The following is a 21321-nucleotide window of genomic DNA, read 5'->3' as shown; positions in this document are numbered from 1 at the left end:
GTTTATCCTGAAGTGAAGTAGAAGTGGATAGTTCCTGTGAATTATTATGGGTGGAGGTTATACGCAACAACCGAGCTAGGTTAATAATCGGCTCCTTTTACCGACCTCCCCACTCAACAGCATTAGTGGCAGAACAACTGAGGGAAAATTTGGAATACATTTCACATAAATTTTCTCAGCATGTTATAGTCTTAGGAGGAGATTTCAATATACCAGATATAGACTGGGACACTCAGATGTTTAGTACGGGTGGTAGGGACAGAGAATCGAGTGACGTTATACTGAGTGCACTATCCGAAAATTACCTTGAGCAATTAAACAGAGAACCGACTGTGGAGATAACATCTTGGACCTACTGATAACAAACAGACCTGAACTTTACGACTCTGTAAGTGCAGAACAGGGAATCAGTGATCATAAGGCCGTTGCAGCATCCCTGAATATGGAAGTTAATGGGAATATAAAAAAAGGGAGGAAGGTTTATCTGTTTAGCAAGAGTAATAGAAGGCAGATTTCAGACTACCTAACAGATCAAAACGAAAATTTCTGTTCCGACACTGACAATTTTGAGTGTTTATATGTATAAGAATCGCGGTTGAATGCTAACAGTCATAACCAGTATAACGACAACTGCTACCTAGACTCCATAATGGATTATATTAAAAAGAGTTATGGAAAAAGTCCAAGGCAATCGTAAAATCGTTTTAGACAGGTACGTGCCGAATAAAACTTTCAGTGGTTCAACAACAAAGTTAGGAAACTACTGCGAAAGCAAAGAGAGCTTCACTCCAAGTTTAAACACAGCCAAAACTTCTCAGACAAACAGAAGCTAAACGATGTCAAATTTAGCGTAAGGAGGGCTATGCGTGAAGCGTTCAGTGAATTCGAAAGTAAAATTCTATGTACCGACTTGACAGAAAATCCTAGGAAGTTCTGGTCTTATGCTAAATCAGTAAGTGGTTCGAAACAGCATATCCAGACACTCCGGGATGATGATGCATTGAAACAGAGGATGACACGCATAAAGCTGAAATACTAAACACCTTTTTCCAAAGTTGTTTCACAGAGGAAGACCGCACTGCAGTTCCTTCTCTAAATCCTCGCAGGAACGAAAAAATGGCTGACATCGAAATAAGTGTCCAAGGAATAGAAAAGCAACTGGAATCACTCAACAGAGGAAAGTCCATTGGACCTGACGGGATACCAATTCAATTCTACACAGAGTACGCGAAAGAACTTGCCTCCCTTCTAACAGCCGTGTACCGCAAGTCTCTAGAGGAACGGAAGGTTTCAGATGATTGGCAAAGAGCACAGGTAGTCCCAGTCTTCAAGGAGGGTCGTCGAGCAGATGCGCAAAACTATAGACCTATATCTCTGACGTCGATCTGTCGTAGAATTTTAGAACATGTTTTTTGCTCGCGTATCATATCGCTTTTGGAAACCCAGAATCTACTCTGTAGGAATCAACATGGATTCCGGAAACAGCAATGGTGTGAGACCCAACTCGATTTATTTGTTCATGAAACCCAGAAAATACTAGATACAGGCTCCCAGGTAGGTGCTATTTTCTTCGACTTCCGGAAGGCATTCGATACAGTTCCGCACTGTCACCTGATAAACAAAGTAAGAGCCTACAGAATATCAGACCAGCTGTGTGGCTGGATTGAAGAGTTTTTAGCAAACAGAACACAGCATGTTGTTATCAATGGAGAGACGTCTACAGATGTTAAAATAACCTCTGGCGTTCCACAGGGGAGTGTTATGGGACCCTTGCTTTTCACAATATATATAAATGACCTAGTAGATAGTGTCGGAAGTTCCATGCGGCTTTTCGCAGATGATGCTGTAGCATACAGAGGAGTTGCAGCATTAGAAAATTGTAGCGAAATGCAAGAAGATCTGCAGTGGATAGACACTTGGTGCAGGGAGTGGCGACTGATCCTTAACATAGACAAATGTAATATATTGCGAATACATAGAAAGAAGCATCCTTTATTGTATGATTATATGATAGTGGAACAAACACTGGTAGCAGTTACTTCTGTAAAATATCTGGGAGTATGCGTGCAGAAGGATTTGAAGTGGAATCATCATATAAAATTAATTGTTGGTAAGGTGGGTACCAGGTTCAGATTCATTGGGAGAGTCCTTAGAAAATGCAGTCCATCAACAAAGGAGGTGGCTTACAAAACACTCGTTCGACCTATACTTGAGTATTGCTCATCAATGTGGGATCCTTACCTGATCAGGTTGACGGAGGAGATAGAGAAGATCCAAAGAAGAGCGGCGCGTTTCGTCACAGGGTTATTTGGTAACCGTGATAGCGTTACGGAGATGTTTAGCAAACTCAAGTGGCAGACTCTGCAAGAGAGGCGCTCTGCATCGCGGTGTAGCTTGCTGTCCAGGTTTCGAGAGGGTGCGTTTCTGGATGAGGTATCGAATATATTGCTTCCCCCTACTTATGCGAGTACCTCCCGAGGAGATCACGAATGTAAAATTAGAGAGATTCGAGCGCGCACAGAGGTTATCAGACAGTTGTTCTTCCCGCGAACCATACGCGACTGGAACAGAAAAGGGAGGTAATGACAGTGGCACGTAAAGTCCCCTCAGCCACACACCGTTGGGTGGCTTGCGGAGTATAAATGTAGATGTAGATGTGGAACACCAGAAAAATTCCCTATCAGTATCGTGTTCTGAATGTCGAAGACTTCTCATTCAATATCCAGGGTAAACACGTCTTCTCAACAATAGACTTTGTACATTCTTTCTACCAAATATCCTTTGCTCTAGAAGACGTATCTAATGCTGCTGCCTGTACACCATTCGGCCTATTCGAGTTCACCAGGATGCATTTTGGATTACGCAACGCTGTGCAAACCTTCCAGCGTTTTATGGACGAAGTCATTCATGATCTCGAAATATACTATGTCTAATGGTGACTATGGTTTGCTGATGTCCAACTCCGAATAGGAACATCTGGAAAATTTATAGCAAATCTTCACTCTACTCTGTTCACATCGTTTATTCATCAATCCATCTGAATGCCTGTTTGTATCATCTGAAGTTCAATTCTTAGGTCATACAGTAACGCCCAAGGAATTCTCGGCCGCCACATGAGCCACAGAAAGTCATAAACACCTTCCCACAGCCTTTGACAGTCCATGAGATGCGAAGATTTCCTGGTCTTTCTAACTTTTATCCCTGTTTCGTGCAGAACCACACACTGTGGCCTTTCCACTGAATGATTTCTTTTGACATTTGCCTAAACCAATTGATAAAGTGCAGCGGACTACCCAGCAGAAACTGTCTTTAACAATGTGCAACCTGCTATCAGTGAGGCTGACTCTTAATACACCCTGTTCCACACGTGCCTCTAAGTTTGATGGTTGATGTGTCTGCAACTACAGTAGGGGCTGCCTATAACAACAAAGAGCCCAGCTTCAGCCAGAAACTCTCTCTGTCACAGCAGAGCTGGACAATGTACAACCATGAGCTATACACGTGTTTCCATAAGGAAATTCCGACATATGCTTAAATGCTGATAGTTCACACTGGTCGGTGATATCAAATCGCTAATTTATGCATTTCGTCAGAGACCAGAAAAAGCAGTCTTGCTAAACTTTATTGGCGTTGTGTACGCAACCACACATTTGTGGCCATTCAACTGAAGGACTTTTTATTAGGTTCATCTAAACTAACTGACAAATTACAGTGGCCTAGCAAGCAGAGACTGTCTTTAACAATGATAATTAATTTAGAGAGAACCACTTCAGTTCCGTTAATATTCATTCAAGTCATGACCTGTTTAGAGATTTTAAAATCCCATCTTGAGATGTGTCAAATTATAGTATTTGGTAATACATAACAAGCGGTTGGACCAGTCAGTGCAAGAGTTACAATCACTGCATGTTGGCGAAAAGTGATGGTGCTGGGAAGTCACATGCCTTTCAGTTGCTGATTTCCGACGCTGCAAATCTTGGTTTCTAACAAGGTCAAGCCTGCAGTTGCTGAGGCTGTGCTCTTAGCACACCCTGTTCCACAAGTGTCTCTCTTTTTGATGGTTGACACATCTACAACTGCTTCATCAGCAAAGAGACCAACATTGCCAGCCTTTGGCATTCTTCAGCCAGAAATTATCTCCATCATAGCAGAGTTGATCAATGTAGGACCGTGAGTTATATGTAGCATATGTTTTCTTTAAAAAATTCCGACATATACAAGAAGACCGACAGTTTAAGCTGATCAGTGATATCAGTGATAACAACATGGTAATTTATGCATTTCGTCAGAGATCAGGAAAAGCAGAACTGTGTCACCTACAACATTTGGAATGCATAGCGCAGTTCACGACACAGATTGTCCATGTCAATGGCAATTCAGTACACCACAGTTTTCCTCTCCCATTTAGACAAATTATAAGTGAAGTCCACTATGAAACACTTGCCTTGGCAGAGCAATATGATAGTGAGCTGCAAGCCTTGCTTGTCCGTCCATCTGGTTTACGGCTTCGTATCCAGATTTCTCTTGCAAAAGTAATGCTCTGTTGTGATGTTTCTACATCAAATCATGCCTGTTTGTGACAATGAACTATTGACATCAAGCAATCTCAACACTGCGTGATTTGTCCCACCCTGGGGTCCAGAGCACAACAGTGCTGGTTAATGGAGTTTTTATGTGGCCGAACATGAACAGAGACTGCAAAGCTTTTGTGCACCAGTGTGTGGCCTGGACAGAGCTTTTGTGTATGACCTGTCAACGTTATAAGATCACCCGTCATAACAGTGCACCCACTGACACCTTCATTCCATCCAACCAAAGCTCTGAAGATATGCACACAGATATAGGACCATTACTGCAATCTGTAGGATGCACCTACTGCCTAATGTCATTGACCTCTTCATCTGTTGCCTGAAACAGTTGCAACCACGTTTTTCCATGGATGAATTGCTTGTTCGAGTGCGCCATTCCATATCACCACTGACCAAGGCAGGCAATTTCAATCATGTTTATTCAAGTCACTGGCTGGTCTATTGAGGCTGAAGCACAATCGAACCGTTACGTATCATCCAGCAGCAAATGGCTCAGATGAGCGTTTGCCCTACCAATAGAAGTATCCTTACGATGCCATGGATCACAATGTTGGATAGAAGTTCTACCCCAGCAGCAGAACTAATTTATAGTCAATCAATTCGATTGCCCAGTGAATTCCTTTGCAAAATGCCTAATAACCTCATTGAGGCATCAGACTTTGTTCAAAACTTACATTTGCACATTCACCAAATATGCACTCAGAAAGCAGCATACACAGTGCCCTATAATTTTTGCTGAGCTCTGGAAATGTAATCAAGTTTTTGTCAGATGTAATGCTCTGTCCAAGCGTCTGCAATCACATATGATGGACCATACACAGTCCTTAGTCGACATAAGCAGACATTTATGGTTGATGTGAATGGTACCTCAACTACAATTTTCATCAATGATCTTAATCTTCCTTTCTGCTCCTCCTATGTTGATACTTGCAAACCAGAGAACAAGTTACGGGATTTAAAAGGTGTTTAATTTTCTTGCATGATGCTTCTACCTCACCATTTGCTTATGAGCTACAGCAACTGCCACTAAGTGGATATTTTCTCATTTTACTATGGTTCATTTGACAACTCAGATCTTGAATAGTTTGCTTATGTACATGAGAAGTTAACATCATGCAAGAATAATGGGTTTTGTCTTTAGCTAAGTAAATAAATAATTTGTAAAGTGTGAAAATGTTTTTTTTAAGCTGTGAGATAGGAATCTCATTCTAGCATTCAGCAATTAAGTGTAATCACTAATTTGTGATAAAGTTACAAACAATCATTTGAAGTAACTTATGGATTATAAAAAACTTGTAACTGAGAATCTGGACGTGCAGAGGTTCATATTACTGCAGAACTATCTATATTGTGAAGATCTTTTGTATTTCAGGATTATGATGATAACTTGTTACTTTAGTCATTAAGTGTAAATATTACAGTGAAGTGGAATTACAATGTTTATTGGTGCCTTTAGAGATTTAAAGCTACTCTTGGCCCTGATTAAAGTCCTATGTAAATACAACAGTGTTTATATTCGAGTAATCACTAAGTAATAACTGTTCTGCACAATAGTACAAAGTTTAGTTACAAAATTTAGTACTGTAACTGTAAAGGAAACGTTATATTTACAGTCACCTTTGCTCTGTCAGACTCTTGACTAACTATAAAAATAATTACATAGGAGAACCGTTGAGACAAAAACCGTGTTTTCCAATGTACCCTCGATGTGCAGAAGATAGTATCCAAGAAATTAACGTATAAATTTAGAAATGGTGCTCTATGGAATTTGAAACCTGTGTTGCAGTGATGGCAGTGCCTCCAGTTCCCAGGTATCCCAAAGTTATTTATAATTTAGTGTGAACTTGCAGTGCATTTCACATATATGTAATAGATTTTAGTATAGAGAATCTGGCTGAAAAGGAATTCAAATATGAATTCACTCTTTCGAAAATGATTTTTTTCGTGGAAAATAACTCTCTTAGTAGTGTATTGAATGCCTGAAAACAATTTCTACGAGATACTCATTCCTGTGCTCAATATCTTGGGTCTGTTATTTCTTTGTCCTTGCTGGAACAGGCTCATCAGCTAAAGCCTGCACAACCATTACAACTTCCATACAAATAAGGAAGAAGTGTTTTCACCTGAAGCTTCATGTTATACTTCAGTAACACTAGCCTCACGGCACACTTTGCTTTCGCCATCTTGAGTGTCACATAAGTAAAGATTCCAAATTAAGCATGTGGTAATGCTAACTTGCATATAGTGTTAGTGCTAGGGGATGCACATGTAAGCAATCCTCGCCTGTGGAAAGATAGCTTAAAGGTTATTTGTCAAATATATTTTATAAAAGATTTTGATGGCGAGTGGGGTTCTTTTATCGTATTTTTTGTAAAACAGTGTGTGGTCCTAGATTTTATAAAAGGTTTTTCGAAGAAATTCGACAGTATAATATGGGCCTTAGTCAGGGGTCTGAGAGGTCACAGAGGTAATAAATGTAACTTTTCCTAGACTTACCATGTTGTTGTTGTTGTGGTCTTCAGTCCTGAGACTGGTTTGATGCAGCTCTCCATGCTACTCTATCCTGTGCAAGCTTCTTCATCTCCCAGTACCTACTGCAACCTACATCCTTCTGAATCTGCTTAGTGTATTCATCTCTTGGTCTCCCCCTATGATTTTTACCCTCCACGCTACCCTCCAATACTAAATTGGTGATCCCTTGATGCCTCAGAACATGTCCTACCAACCGATCCCTTCTTCTCGTCAAGTTGTGCCACAAACTCCTCTTCTCCCCAATCCTATTCAATACTTCCTCATTAGTTATGTGATCTACCCATCTAATCTTCAGCATTCTTCTGTAGCACCACATTTCAAAAGCTTCTATTCTCTTCTTGTCCAAACTATTTACCATCCATGTTTCACTTCCATACATGGCTACACTCCATACAAATACTTTCAGAAATAACTTCCTGACACTTAAATCTATACTCGATGTTAACAAATTTCTCTTCTTCAGAAACGCTTTCCTTGCCATTGCCAGTCTACATTTTATATCCTCTCTACTTCGTCCATCATCAGTTATTTTGCTCCCCAAATAGCAAAACTCCTTTCCTACTTTAAGTGTCTCATTTCCTAATCTAATACCCTCAGCATCACCCGACTTAATTCGACTACTTTCCATTATCCTCGTTTTGCTTTTGTTGATGTTCATCTTATAGCCTCCCTTCAAGACACCATCCATTCCGTTCAACTGCTCTTCCAAGTCCTTTGCTGTCTCTGACAGAATTACAATGTCATCGGCGAACCTCAAAGTTTTTATTTCTTCTCCAAGGATTTTAATACCTACTCCAAATTTTTCTTTTGTTTCCTTTACTGCTTGCTCAATATAGAGATTGAATAACATCGGGGAGAGGCTACAACCCTGTCTTACTCCCTTCCCAACGAGTGCTTCCCTTTCATGTCCCTCAACTCTTATAACTGCCATCTGGTTTCTGTACAAGTTGTAAATAGCCTTTCGCTCCCTGTATTTTACCCCTGCCACCTTTAGAATTTGAAAGAGAGTATTCCAGTCAACATTGTCAAAAACTTTCTCTAAGTCTACAAATGCTAGAAACGTAGGTTTGCCTTTCCTTAATCTTTCTTCTAAGATAAGTCGTAGGTCAGTATTGCCTCACGTGTTCCAGTATTTTTACGGAATCCAAACTGATCTTCCCTGAGGTTGGCTTCTACTAGTTTTTCCATTCGTCTGTAAAGAATTCGTGTTAGTATTTTGCAGCTGTGACTTATTAAACTGATAGTTCGGTAATTTTCACATCTGTCAACACCTGCTTTCTTTGGTAATGGAATTATTATATTCTTCTTGAAGCCTGAGGGTATTTCGCCTGTTTCATACATCTTGCTCACCAGATGGTAGAGTTTTGTCAGGACTGGCTCTCCCAAGGCCGTCAGTAGTTCCAATGGAATGTTGTCTACTCCGGGGGCCTTGTTTCGACTCAGGTCCTTCAGTGCTCTGTCAAACTCCTCACGCAGTATCGTATCTCCCATTTCATCTTCATCTACATCCTCTTCCATTTCCATAATATTGTCCTCAAGTCCATCGCCCTTGTATAGACCCTCTATATACTCCTTCCACCTTTCTGCTTTCCCTTCTTTGCTTAGAACTGGGTTTCCATCTGAGCTCTTGATGTTCATACATGTGGTTCTCTTATCTCCAAAGGTCTCTTTAATTTTCCTGTAGGCAGTATCTATCTTACCCCTAGTGAGATAAGCCTCTACATACTTACATTTGTCCTCTAGCCATCCCTGCTTAGCCATTTTGCACTTCCTGTCGATCTCATTTTTGAGACGTTTGTATTCCTTTTTGCCTGCTTCATTTACTGCATTTTTGTATTTTCTCCTTTCATCAATTAAATTCAATATTTCTTCTGTTACCCAAGGATTGCTACTAACCCTCTTCTTTTTACCTACTTGATCGTCTGCTGCCTTCACTACTTCATCCCTCAGAGCTATCCATTCTTCTTCTACTGTATTTCTTTCCCCCATTCCTTTCAGTTGTTCCCTTATGCTCTCCCTGAAACTCTGTACAACCTCTGGTTCTTTCAGTTTATCCAGGTCCCATCTCCTTAAATTCCCACCTTTTTGCAGTTTCTTCAGTTTTAATCTACAGGTCATAACCAATAGATTGTGGTCAGAGTCCACATCTGCCCCTGGAAATGTCTTACAATTTAAAACCTGGTTCCTAAATCTCTGTCTTACCATTATATAATCTATCTGATACCTTTTAGTATCTCCAGGGTTCTTCCATGTATACAACCTTCTATCATGATTCTTAAACCAAGTGTTAGCTATGATTAAATTGTGCTCTGTGTAAAATTCTATCAGGCGGCTTCCTCTTTCATTTCTTAGCCCCAATCCATATTCACCTACTACGTTTCCTTCTCTCCCTTTTCCTACACTCGAATTCCAGTTACCCATGACTATTAAATTTTCGTCTCCCTTCACTATCTGAATAATTTCTTTTATTTCATCATACATTTCTTCAATTTCTTCGACATCTGCAGAGCTAGTTGGCATATAAACTTGTACTACTGTAGTAAGTGTGGGCTTCGTATCTATCTTGGCCACAATAATGCGTTCACTATGCTGTTTGTAGTAGCTTACCCGCATTCCTATTTTCCTATTCATTATTAAACCTACTCCTGCATTACCCCTATTTGATTTTGTGTTTATAACCCTGTAGTCACCTGACCAGAAGTCTTGTTCCTCCTGCCACCGAACTTCACTAATTCCCACAATATCTAAGTTTAACCTATCCATTTCCCTTTTTAAATTTTCTAACCTACCTGCCCAATTAAGGGATCTGACATTCCACACCCCGATCCGTAGAACGCCAGTTTTCTTTCTCCTGATAACGACATCCTCTTGAGTAGTCCCCGCCTGGAGATCCGAATGGGGGACTATTTTACCTCCGGAATATTTTACCCAAGAGGACGCCATCATCATTTAATCATACAGTAGAGCTGCATGCCCTCGGGAAAAATTACGGCCGTAGTTTCCCCTTGCTTTCAGCTGTTCGCAGTACCAGCACAGCAAGGCCGTTTTGGTTATTGTTACAAGGCCAGATCAGTCAATCATCCAGACTGTTGCCCTTGCAACTACTGAAAAGGCTGCTGCCCCTCTTCAGGAACCACACGTTTGTCTGGCCTCTCAACAGATACCCCTCCGTTGTGGTTGTACCTACGGTACGGCTATCTGTATCGCTGAGGCACGCAAGCCTCCCCACCAACGGCAAGGTCCATGGTTCATGGGGGGGGGGGGGGGGGGGGGAGACTTACCGTGTTGTAACAATTTTTTTTATTTGTAATTGTGAAGAACCAAGTTATCATTCAGTAATTGTGTCAACAAGAACACTATTGTGTGAAATTTATTTCACAGCATGATGATAAATGAGCTATATCAATGGTAAGCGTCAAGAAATAGGTGTGTGACACTATTTTCCAGAAATATGTAGTTCTATGGTTACAGTAAGTCAAACAAAAATTGAATTCAGACGTTCCCTGACATCCCTGTACTGCAGATGACATACTGCATTAATTTAGACTTGGAGCTGATTTCTGATTGCATCCTCTCAGCATACATAACGCAAAAAATATAAAGTAGATACGTAACCTATGAAAATAGCAAAGTAGAGTAATTTTCGTGATGAACGATCACTTACTTCAGATACCGTTCGAATTATAAAAATGGCAACAGTAAGTCTTTGATTGAACAAGATCCTGAACGGGGGCTTTCCATGACAGTTTACTATCTATCTGAAAACCTAGAAGTTTGAGCTTTTCAGTTTCACTAATCATATTCCCATTCTGTGAAATTAAAACGTCATGTTTTGTTGAATTGTGTGTTAGAAACTGTAAAAACTGATTCTTACTAGGTTTTAGCGCTACCTTATTTTCTATGAACCATGAACTTATGTTACGAACTCCACTATTTGAAACCGAGTCAATGTTGCACGCAACATCCTTTACTACCTAGCTAGTGTCATCAGCAAACTGAAATATTTTACAATTACCCATAATACTAGAGGACATATAATTTATATAAATAAGGAACAGGAGTGATCCCTGGGGCACCCCCCCCCCCCCCCATCCCCACCCCCGCCCAAATTGACCATACTTCACTCAGAACCCACATCACAGCCATTCTCAACACTGTCGATAGTGACCTTTTGCTGTCCTTTGGTAAAGGAAGAGGTGAACCAATTGTGAGCTGATCCCCATATCCCGTAATAGTAAAAGGAAAAACCTAACAAAGATGATGAAACTGTGGTGAAGCAAGTTTCGGGATTAAACAAACCAAAAAAAACTATTTTTACATGAAGGTGGATTCTCTTTAATTAATTATTATTTTCTGGCAATAGGATAACAGAGCTTAAAATTCCATTGCTATAAATAGAAAGAAACGATTGAAGAGCCATGTTGGGGAACATACGAAAGCATAATGAGAGCAGTTTCACCGAGTGGCTGTTATTGACGCTTTTGTGACTGTGCATCTAATGGAATAAATTTTTTTTCGGAGAAGGCGAATGACTATTGCGCCAGTTAGCATGTACAAGTTTTTAATGCTTCTGGAGGCCCGTCAGTGTCTCCTCCATAGACGAGTTCAACGAAAATCTCTGAAGCACTTGAGCGTCAATAGGCCCAGGCCGACTGTTGTTGTTTACATGTGTAAAGGTTATGTTGGAAAAGTTACTATGTTTAACTTAGTACAGACTGTCTGTGTAATTCTTCCGCGTCACCGTACAACAGGAAAGCTATGGCTAGATGTAGGGTCGCGCTTTCGTTGGATTTTCCTGAATGATTCGAAAAATGTTAGGTCTAGAAACGGGTGTATAATTGGGTATCGAAGAAAGCCGAATATTTATCAGAATAGCAGGGCACTTTGCACTTTTGGAAGGTTTTGTGCAACAGTTGCCTTTCCAGTTGTATTAGCGAAATCCACAATGATGGAAAATCAGATGTTCAAGCAATTGCCTGGTGCTGTCATCGACAGTTCAGAAACCGCCTTATCGAGAACATGGATTTTCGTTAGACTTATTTTTAGGGTGTTTCATTTGTTTGTTATTTTCACACCATTCGTCTTTCTAACACCTTTGCTATACATGGGAGAAAGATGTAGAGAATGTTGGTTCAAATTATTTGTTAATGGTAAGTATGGCATAAACTGTGGCTTTGAGTAAATTAATGTTACTCGTAAGTTAAAATTACATCTGCTCTACTTAACTCTTACAATGCTTTTCTTTAGTTGCGAAACAGTTTTCTTGTTTTATGATTTGTTCTTCAGAAAAGAATTCCATAGCTCAGAACAGTGTGTACATACATTTAGTTTGTAAGTAAAAACTACCGACTGTGAGACACTGACGACGAACTCTTGAGAGCGTAACTTGCTGGTGGTATTATTCACGCATAGAAATTTTGTATTATTTACACAGTGTATAGAGGTACTGTACATAGTAGAGCTACAAGTCTGCTATCTGTATGTTCTCTCTTCTTTGTGAACTCTACGTTAGGTGTGATTGGAAGCAGTTCTTAGATGTTGTAGTTATTGTCGTATTGAGTCCAGAGACTGGTTTGATGCAGCTGTCCATGCTACTCTATCCTGTGCAAGCTTCATCTCCCAGTATCTGCTCAACCTACATCCTTCTGACTCTGCTTAGTGTATTCACATCTTGGTCTCCCTCTACAATTTTTGGGTCGACAGAAGCGTCCGATCCCACGCGTCGGCTTTGACCCGTGACGTAAGGGTGTTCTGTGTGACGTCATGACGGCGCGGAGTTTGGTTTGAGGGTGGCGTGTTTGTAGATGTCGTCGTGTTGTGGTTTGTTGTGCTCTCTGGTGGTATGTTCAGAGTTTTCGTTTGTGTGGTGTAATGGGCTCCGTTTGCATTATCCAGAATTGTTAGTGTGTCAGCTGTGTTTGTAGTGGAATTCGTTTCAGTGAGTTAACGATTATGTGTGAAGGTTAATTTAGTGTTCGCTGTACGTCGTGTGGTAATTTTAGTAAAATTAATCGGTTGTTTTTGTTCAGGAATGGATATGACAGATAAAATTAAGTGCGCAGGTCAAGGGAAGTGTTCGATCCCGATGTCTGGCTGTGTATGTTGGTATCAGGAGATGTTTTTGAACTATATAGACCAAGGGAAGTGTTCGATCGTAATTTATGGGATCGGGAGCTGCTGTTGAGCTATATAGGTCAAGGGAAGTGTCCGATTCCAGATGATATTGTTTAGTGGTATTTGGGGAGTTTTGTGCTGTCGGTTTTTTCTTCTTTTTGTGTGGTTTTGTATGGGGGTGGGCGTCTAAATTTGTTTATATTTAGTTTGCCCCCCACCCAAAACACCCCATTTCCCGCGCTTGTCCCGTTAGTGTCATTAGGCTTCTTGTGCAAAGTGTGTGTGTTTGTTTTTCGATGTATTTTCGTCCTCACAATGTGTACATAACGACTTTATATGCGCCATATTGGAATCGTGGTTTATGGTCGTTTCTGCCATACTTGTGACGTCATGGGTCAAAGCAGACGGGTGGGATCGGACGCTTCCGTATTTCCCAATTTTTACCCTCCACGCTGCCCTTCAGTACTAAATTGGTGATCCCTTGATGCCTCAGAACATTTCATACCTACGTATCCCATCTTCTAGTCAAGTTGTGCCACAAATTTCTCTTCTCCCCAGTCCTATTCAATATATACTCATTAGTTATGTGATCTACCCATCTAATCTTCAGCATTCGTCTGTAGCACCACATTTTGAAAGCTTCTATTCTCTTTTTGTCTAAACTATTTATTGTCCACGTTTCACTTCCATACATGGCTACACTCCACACAAATACTTTCAGAAACAACTTCCTGACATTTAAATAAAACTCTACCATCTGGTGAGCAAGATGTATGAAACAGGCGAAATACCCTCAGACTTCAAGAAGAATATAATAATTCCAATCCCAAAGAAAACAGGTGTTGACAGATGTGAAAATTACCGAACTATCAGTTTAATAAGTCACAGCTGCAAAATACTAACATGAATTCTTTACAGACGAATGGAAAAACTAGTAGAAGCCAACCTCAGGGAAGATCAGTTTGGATTCCGTAGAAACAGTGGAACACGTGAGGCAATACTTACCTTACGATTTATCTTAGAAGAAAGATTAAGGAAAGGCAAACCTACATTTCTAGCATTTGTAGACATAGAGAAAGCTTTTGACAATGTTGACTGGAATACTCTCTTTCAAATTCTAAAGGTGGCAGGGGTAAAATACAGGGAGCGAAAGGCTATTAACAATTTGTGCAGAAACCAGATGGCAGTTATAAGAATCGAGGAACATGAAAGGGAAGCAGTGGTTGGGAAGGGAGTAAGACAGGGTTGTAGCCTCTCCCCGATGTTATTCAATCTGTATATTGAGCAAGCAGTAAAGGAAACAAAAGAAAAATTTGGAGTAGGTATTAAAATCCATGGAGAAGAAATAAAAACTTTGAGGTTCGCCGATGACATTGTAATTCTGTCAAGAGACAGCAAAGGACTTGGAAGAGCAGTTGAATGGAATGGACAGTGTCTTGAAAGGAGGATATAAGATGAACATCAACAAAAGCAAAACGAGGATAATGGAATGTAGTCGAATTAAGTCGAGTGATGCTGAGGGAATTAGATTAGGAAATGAGACACTTAAAGTAGTAAAGGAGTTGTGCTATTTGGGGAGCAAAATAACTGATGATGGTCAAAGTAGAGAGGATATAAAATGTAGACTGGCAATGGCAAGGAAAGCGTTTCTGAAGAAGAGAAATTTGTTAACATCGTGTATAGATTTAAGTGTCAGGAAGTCATTTCTGAAAGTATTTGTATGGAGTGAGCCATGTATGGATGTGAAACATGGACGATAAATAGTTTGGACAAGAAGAGAATAGAAACTTTCGAAATGTGGTGCTACAGAAGAATGCTGAAGATTAGATGGGTAGATCACATAACTAATGAGGAAGTATTGAATAGGATTGGGGAGAATAGAAGTTTGTGGCACAACTTGACCAGAAGAAGGGATCAGTTGGTAGGACGTGTTCTGAGGCATCAAGGGATTACCAATTTAGTATTGGAGGGCAGCGTGGAGGGTAAAAATCGTAGAGGGAGACCAAGAGATGAATACACTAAGCAGATTCAGAAGGATGTAGGTTGCAGTAGGTACTGGGAGATGAAGAAGCTTGCACAGGATAGAGTAGCATGGAGAGCTGCATCAAACCAGTCTCAGGACTGAAGACCACAACAACAACAACAACAACCCTGTATTCACCCGACGAGAAGTCTTGTTCCTCTTGCCACTGAACTCCACTAATTCCCACTATATCTAACTTTAATATATCCATTTCGCTTTTTAAATTTTCTAACCTGCCTGCCCGATTAAGGGATCTGACGTTCCATGCTCTTATCCATAGAATGCCAGTTTTCTTTCTCCTGATAATGGCGTCGCCCTGAGTAGTCCCTGCCTGGAGATCCAAATGGGGGACTATTTTACCTCCGGAATATTTTACCCAAGAGGACACCATCATCAATCATTTAACCATACAGTAAAGCTGCATTCACTCAGGAAAAATTACCGCTGTGGTTTCCCCTTGCTTTCAGCCGTTCGCAGTACCAGCACGCAAGGCCGTTTTGGTTAGTGTTGTAAGGCCAGATCAGTCAATCATCCAGACTGTTGCCCCTGCAATTACTGAAAAGGCTGCGGCCCCTCTTCAGGAACCACACATTGGTCTGCCCCCCACCCCCCGCCCCTGCAATTGTGGTTGCACCTATGGTACGGTTATATGTATCGCTGAGGCACGCAAGCCTCCCCACCAACGGCAAGGTCCATGGTTCATGGGGGGTTGTTTTTAGATACACACCTTATTCCTCATGATTCTAGCTAATTTCGTTTGGGTACAGAAGAGTATTCAACACTTGTCATTGGCTTTTATCTTTGATGTAAAGTTAATAGCTGCTATGCTATTACAGTTTGGTGCGCATTGCCACAGTCTGGTTGTTGTTGGTGAAGCCAACCAATGTGAAAGCAAAAGTTTTGGTTGTGGTGACTGATTGATCTGTAGTATAGCCCGAGGTTTGGGTTAGGTTGGAAGATGGCAGTGCGTTTGTTAGTTGGTGAAGCCTACGAATGGACAGCAAAAAAACCTGGTATGAGTGACATACTGATCTGTAGTAGAGCCCACATGAAAAAAATTGCCAGTGATTTGACGTTATAATTACTATGATGATTATGTTTGTCACATGTTTCCTCTGTCACTGCTCAAAGCTGACAGCTAGTATAGAATGTGCGGGTCAACCGAAGCGTCCGATCCCACATGTCGGATTTGATCCCCGACGTAAGGCTGTTGTGGTGTGTGACGTCATGACGGCGCAGAATTTAGTTTATGAGAGTGTACTGTTTGTAGCTGTCGTTTTGATGCGATCGGTGGTGCTCTCTGGTGGTGTGTTAGGTGATGTTTTTGGTTTAGTTTGCGAGTGTTGCTTGGTGTGTGAATTTTGGTGAATTGCTTTTTTTATGTGTGTGGTAGGTATGGATATGACTGACAGGGTCAACAGTTTTCGGTTGCCGGCTATGATGGGGGACAGTGCGTTGTCTCTAATAAAATTTCATCATTTATTCAGATTTTTGGATGAAGTCATGAGGTGTTCAGTATGTCGTGAAGAAATGAGGTTTGCTTAAAGTTCTGGCGTCTCGGACCAGGGACGGCTGTATGTGGAGATGTCATAAGGATAACAGGTCAAGGGAAGTGTTCGATCCAAATGTGTGGCTGTGGATGTTGGTATTGGTATCAGGAGATGTTTTTGAGCGATGTAGGTCAAGGGAAGTGTTAGGTCCTAATTTTTGGGATCGGGAGCTGATGTTCAGCTGTATAGGTCAAGGGAAGTGTTCGATCCCAAATTATGGGATCAGGAGCTGACGTTGAACTATATAGGTCAAGGGAAGTGTCTGATTCCAGATAATACTGTGTTTAGTGGTATTTGCGGAGTTTTGTGATGTCGGTTTTTTTCGTCATTTTGCGTGGTTTTGTATAGGGGTGGGTGTCTAAATTTTTTTATATTTAGTTTGTCCCCACCCAAAAACCCCTTATTTCCCGCATTTGTCCCATTAGTGTAATTAGGCTTTTTGTGGAACTTGTGTGTGTTTGTTTTTCGCTGTATTTTCGTCCTCATAATGTGTACGTAACGACTTTATATGCTCCATATTGGAATCGTGGTTTATGGTCATTTCTGCCATGTATGTGACGTCATGGGTCAAAGCAGACGGGCGGGATCGGACGCTTCTGTATTTCCGAATATGCCTCTTTATCCATTTAGTGGTAAAATGTTATTCATACTTATTCTGTATACAGAGGATTTTGGTCGGATTGAGGCCTTTGATACTACTGACATAAGTGACTTGTTAGCCCAGAGCTCTAGCTATGATACAGATCAGCCTGTTACCACAACCTATTTCCCAAAATGTAATATAGTTGCAAAACAAATATTGTCAGTGTTCTGTACTGACTCTTTCCATGTATATATGTCACATCACAACATCATTCTATGAGAAGTGAAAGCCTTTGTGCTGTATCTTTAGTTTCAGTTGATCCGAGATCTATAAATGATGCTACAACAAGAAACAGATTGCATTTCTGCTGAGAGAATTGCACATGTTTGTGTAGTTCTGCAAATAAAAGCAACCAAGTGTCCTTGTATACATGAAATGTATTCGCCATTATGGATATGAACAAATATCAGCTGACAGAAATGAAAATTTATTCCAGACTGGGCCTCTAACCTAGATTTTCTGCTTGTTGCGAGCAGTCACTTTACTCTTAGGCTATCCAAGGACAACTTATGGCCAGACCCAAACTTCCATATGTTGTCAACTGCAACGAGGGGGAAATCTGATTTGAGTCCCGATCTGGCACAAATTTTCGTTGTAGTAGTTCCATTATACAGCTGATGGCTGTTCATATTCACAGCTGTGAATAAATTTCATGTATTTCATAATGGCTGCAGCTGCTAGAGTGCCTGATCCTCCAGACATGCATGATGTCTGAAGGAGCATTGCGTTATAATTCGGAATAACACAGGCACTGCAATATCATATTTATCTGCTGACACTGTGCAAACGACTTTCATGTAAAATGACTTGCCTGTACAGAATATGTGTAACCGATGTATGAGTACAGGCTGTAGACAAATGGTTGATGACATATGGAAGTTTAGGTCTGGCTGTGAGTCATGCTCATGTAGCCTAGTGGTAAGGTGAGTGGGGACACTGCATTATAATTCAGAATAACACAGGCACTGCAATATCGTATTTATCTGCCAAAACTCAGCAAGTGACTTTCATGTAAAAAGTCTTGCCTGTACGGGAATATACATAATGGATGTACGAGTACAGGCTGTAAACAAATGGTTGATGACATATGCAAGTTTTGGTCTGGACGTGAGTCATGCTCGGATAGCCTAATGGTATGAGACTGCTTGCGACAAGAGAGAAATCCGGGTTACAATCCCAGTCTGGCACATGTTTTCATTGTTGTCATTCCATTATGCAGCTGACGGTTGTTCATATTCACAACTGTGAATACATTTCATGTATTTCATAATGACTGTAATCACTGCAGTGTCTCATACAGAAGCAACTTGAAATCAGTGTATGCAGCCCTACAGTTGTTTTATGTTCCAATAATTTCTATAAAACATTCCCATTGGTCAGTAGCTGCTTCACTCTTTCAAAGAAAGGGTGTTCCTGCATTGCCTCAAATCCGTCAGTGTCAGAGTATGCCTCAACATGGTATTCTCTCATGTCAACCATTTCTGATGCAGTGTTTAGCACTCTGGAGTGTATGGGAGGTAGATGTTTCAAATCTATTCAGATTCAAGTTTTCCATTATGCCTAAATCACTCCAGGCAAATGCTGGGGTAGTTCCATTGAAAAGGCACGGCTGATTTCCTTCCCCATCCCTGAGACATTCTGAGCGTGCGCTCCACCTATGATGACACTGATGGGATGTTAAACCATAATCTTGCTTCCTTCATCAATTTCAATTTATTTTGATAAATTATTTGAGTGAACTTAACATTTCTTCAGTGCAGGCACACACAAGTGCATATGGGTGTTGAGTGTAAATTGTTTCACTACTCATGTGTTTCATTGATTATGTGTATAATAAACTATTGTCATTAATATGCTGTTGAACCTTCCTGGATGATTAATATTGTGTGCTGGATTGGGACCTTAACCTGGAACCTTGCCTTTCACAGGCAATGTTCTTTCTGACAGCTTTCCAGGCTCCAATCATTACCTGCTCTCCCCACTCTACTTCCACCAGTATACAGGTATATAAATTTTAACTTCCAAACTCCGTGGAAGTTCTCCTGCGTACCTTATTGGACTAGCACTTCTGGAAGAAGGGACACTACAGAGAAATGGCTTAGCCATAGCATAGGGAATTGTTACCAGAGCGAATTTCTGAATCCGCTATAGTGTGTGTGTGTGTGTGTGTGTGTGTGTGTGTGTGTGTGTGTGTGTGCGCGCGCGCGCGCAGGCGTGCACAGTAGTTGAAACTTCCTTGCAGTTGAAAACTGTACCCAACTGGGACTTGATATTGGAACCTTGCTGTCTTTCTAGACGCAATTTCCAAGTTGTGGCTACTCTATTTCTCTGCACTATCCATTCTTTCAGGAGCACTGTTCCTGTTAGTTTTGCAGGAGAACTTAGCTATGAAATTTGGAATGTACAAGAGAGGTTCTGGCAGAAATGGAACTGGGGTGATAAGTCGTATGGATAGCTCATGTGGTAAGAGCATTGCCAGTGAAAGGTAAGGTTCTGGGTTCAGTTTCAATCCAGCACATAATTTTAATGTGCCAGGGAGTTTACAAAATAGTCAACATTCTCCTTCAAAGTGAAAATTTCATTCTGGAATATGCTGTTCTCAGGGAATACTAAGCATTTTATTTTAGAGTGACTTAATTTTTTTCTGATTTAGGTATTGAAATTTCTGGACCAGTTATGGTGAAATTAGGGCAATGGGCATCAACGAGGCGAGATCTTTTTTCTGAAGAATTTTGTTTCCACATGTCAAAATTACAAAGGAGGACAAGACCACACTCTTGGCATCATACAGAAAAAACTCTTCAGAAAGCATATGGACCAGCTTGGAACCAAGTGATCCTGAAGATAAATACTGAGCCGATTGGTTCAGGATGTTGTGCTCAGGTAGTGTACTAGCGGTAGAATGCAATTTTTTTTTCTCTGTGGTTGAAATGCTTACTTTTTCTATTTAAGAGTGCCAGCTGTTTAGCTTTTTTCTCCAAAGATTTTGATTTTCATAAGCCCTATTTCGGCAATACTTGCCATAAAAAATTAGAATCTCTGTGACAGTTTCCAACCACTCGACCACAATTTACTCTATACAATGGTTACCCTAATTCTGTTCTGATTTTGATCTCTGTTGAGTTCCATAACTCTGCTCCCATCTAACGTAACCGTATTTCCAATATTTATTTAAATAATCAAATTGCTCTAGCAATCCAACGGTTGTTGACAGCTCTTCCACATGTGGAAAATTAGTTTTTCCTTTACTGCTGGAGGCAATCTACTGATAAGTACTTCCACCAAATTCACTTCACTAGTTGGTTGATCTAAATACTTGCATTGGTCAAGGAGCCATTCTAAAAAATTATATAGTCCTCTCTGTGAATCATTATACAGTCCTAGTCCTAAAAAGCCATAACCTTAGCCTTTGCTGTACCCCACTTGTGCAGTATCTTCATTTTAAGTCTCTCTCAGATTAGCTGTTGTCAAAAACGAATCTGCATTAAGTAATACCCACTGGAGTGCATTTCCCTCTAAGTGATACAGTGAAACGAACTCATTTCTGGTCACGCCACATATTGACTAATGTCCCATGGAATTCTTTACATGTCCTGTTGTTCTGCTCTCCTTATCATGCTCCTTAAAGGGTGGTGGTGTCTTCTGATGCACAATTGTATGCTGTGCATTTTTTCTTTACATTAAATTTTACACCTAAAATATGACACATTTTCTACAGCCAGTTCACATACATGCAATTTCCTCAAAAACAGTGTTTGAACATCTGCTATTTCTTTTTCCAGTTTCTTATCTAAAGATTCTAGTTCTTTCTTTACCAGAAGATTTTCCATTTTAATTGCCTCACTTTCACATACCGATTTGGACACAACA

The 21321-nt window shown here is 40.6% G+C and overlaps 1 protein-coding gene across 3 annotated transcripts in view; it reads left to right on the top strand.

The window, feature by feature from the left end:
• Positions 1-11754: 11754 nt before the first annotated feature.
• The window catches only part of LOC126475426 (uncharacterized aarF domain-containing protein kinase 2-like), a 102776-nt gene continuing 93209 nt past the window's right edge, over positions 11755-21321 (top strand). For all 3 annotated transcript variants that reach the window (XM_050103272.1, XM_050103271.1, XM_050103273.1), the window contains exons 1-2: positions 11755-12271; positions 20105-20334. In XM_050103272.1, coding sequence (XP_049959229.1) covers positions 11788-12271; positions 20105-20334 — 714 coding nt within the window. In that variant the 5' untranslated portion in view covers positions 11755-11787. The remainder of the gene's footprint in view (positions 12272-20104; positions 20335-21321) is intronic.

The sequence above is a fragment of the Schistocerca serialis genome, chromosome 4 (assembly GCF_023864345.2).
Source record: "Schistocerca serialis cubense isolate TAMUIC-IGC-003099 chromosome 4, iqSchSeri2.2, whole genome shotgun sequence".
In the NCBI taxonomy this organism is placed as follows: Eukaryota; Metazoa; Arthropoda; class Insecta; order Orthoptera; family Acrididae; genus Schistocerca; species Schistocerca serialis.
This window is presented reverse-complemented; position numbering and strand designations above follow the sequence as displayed.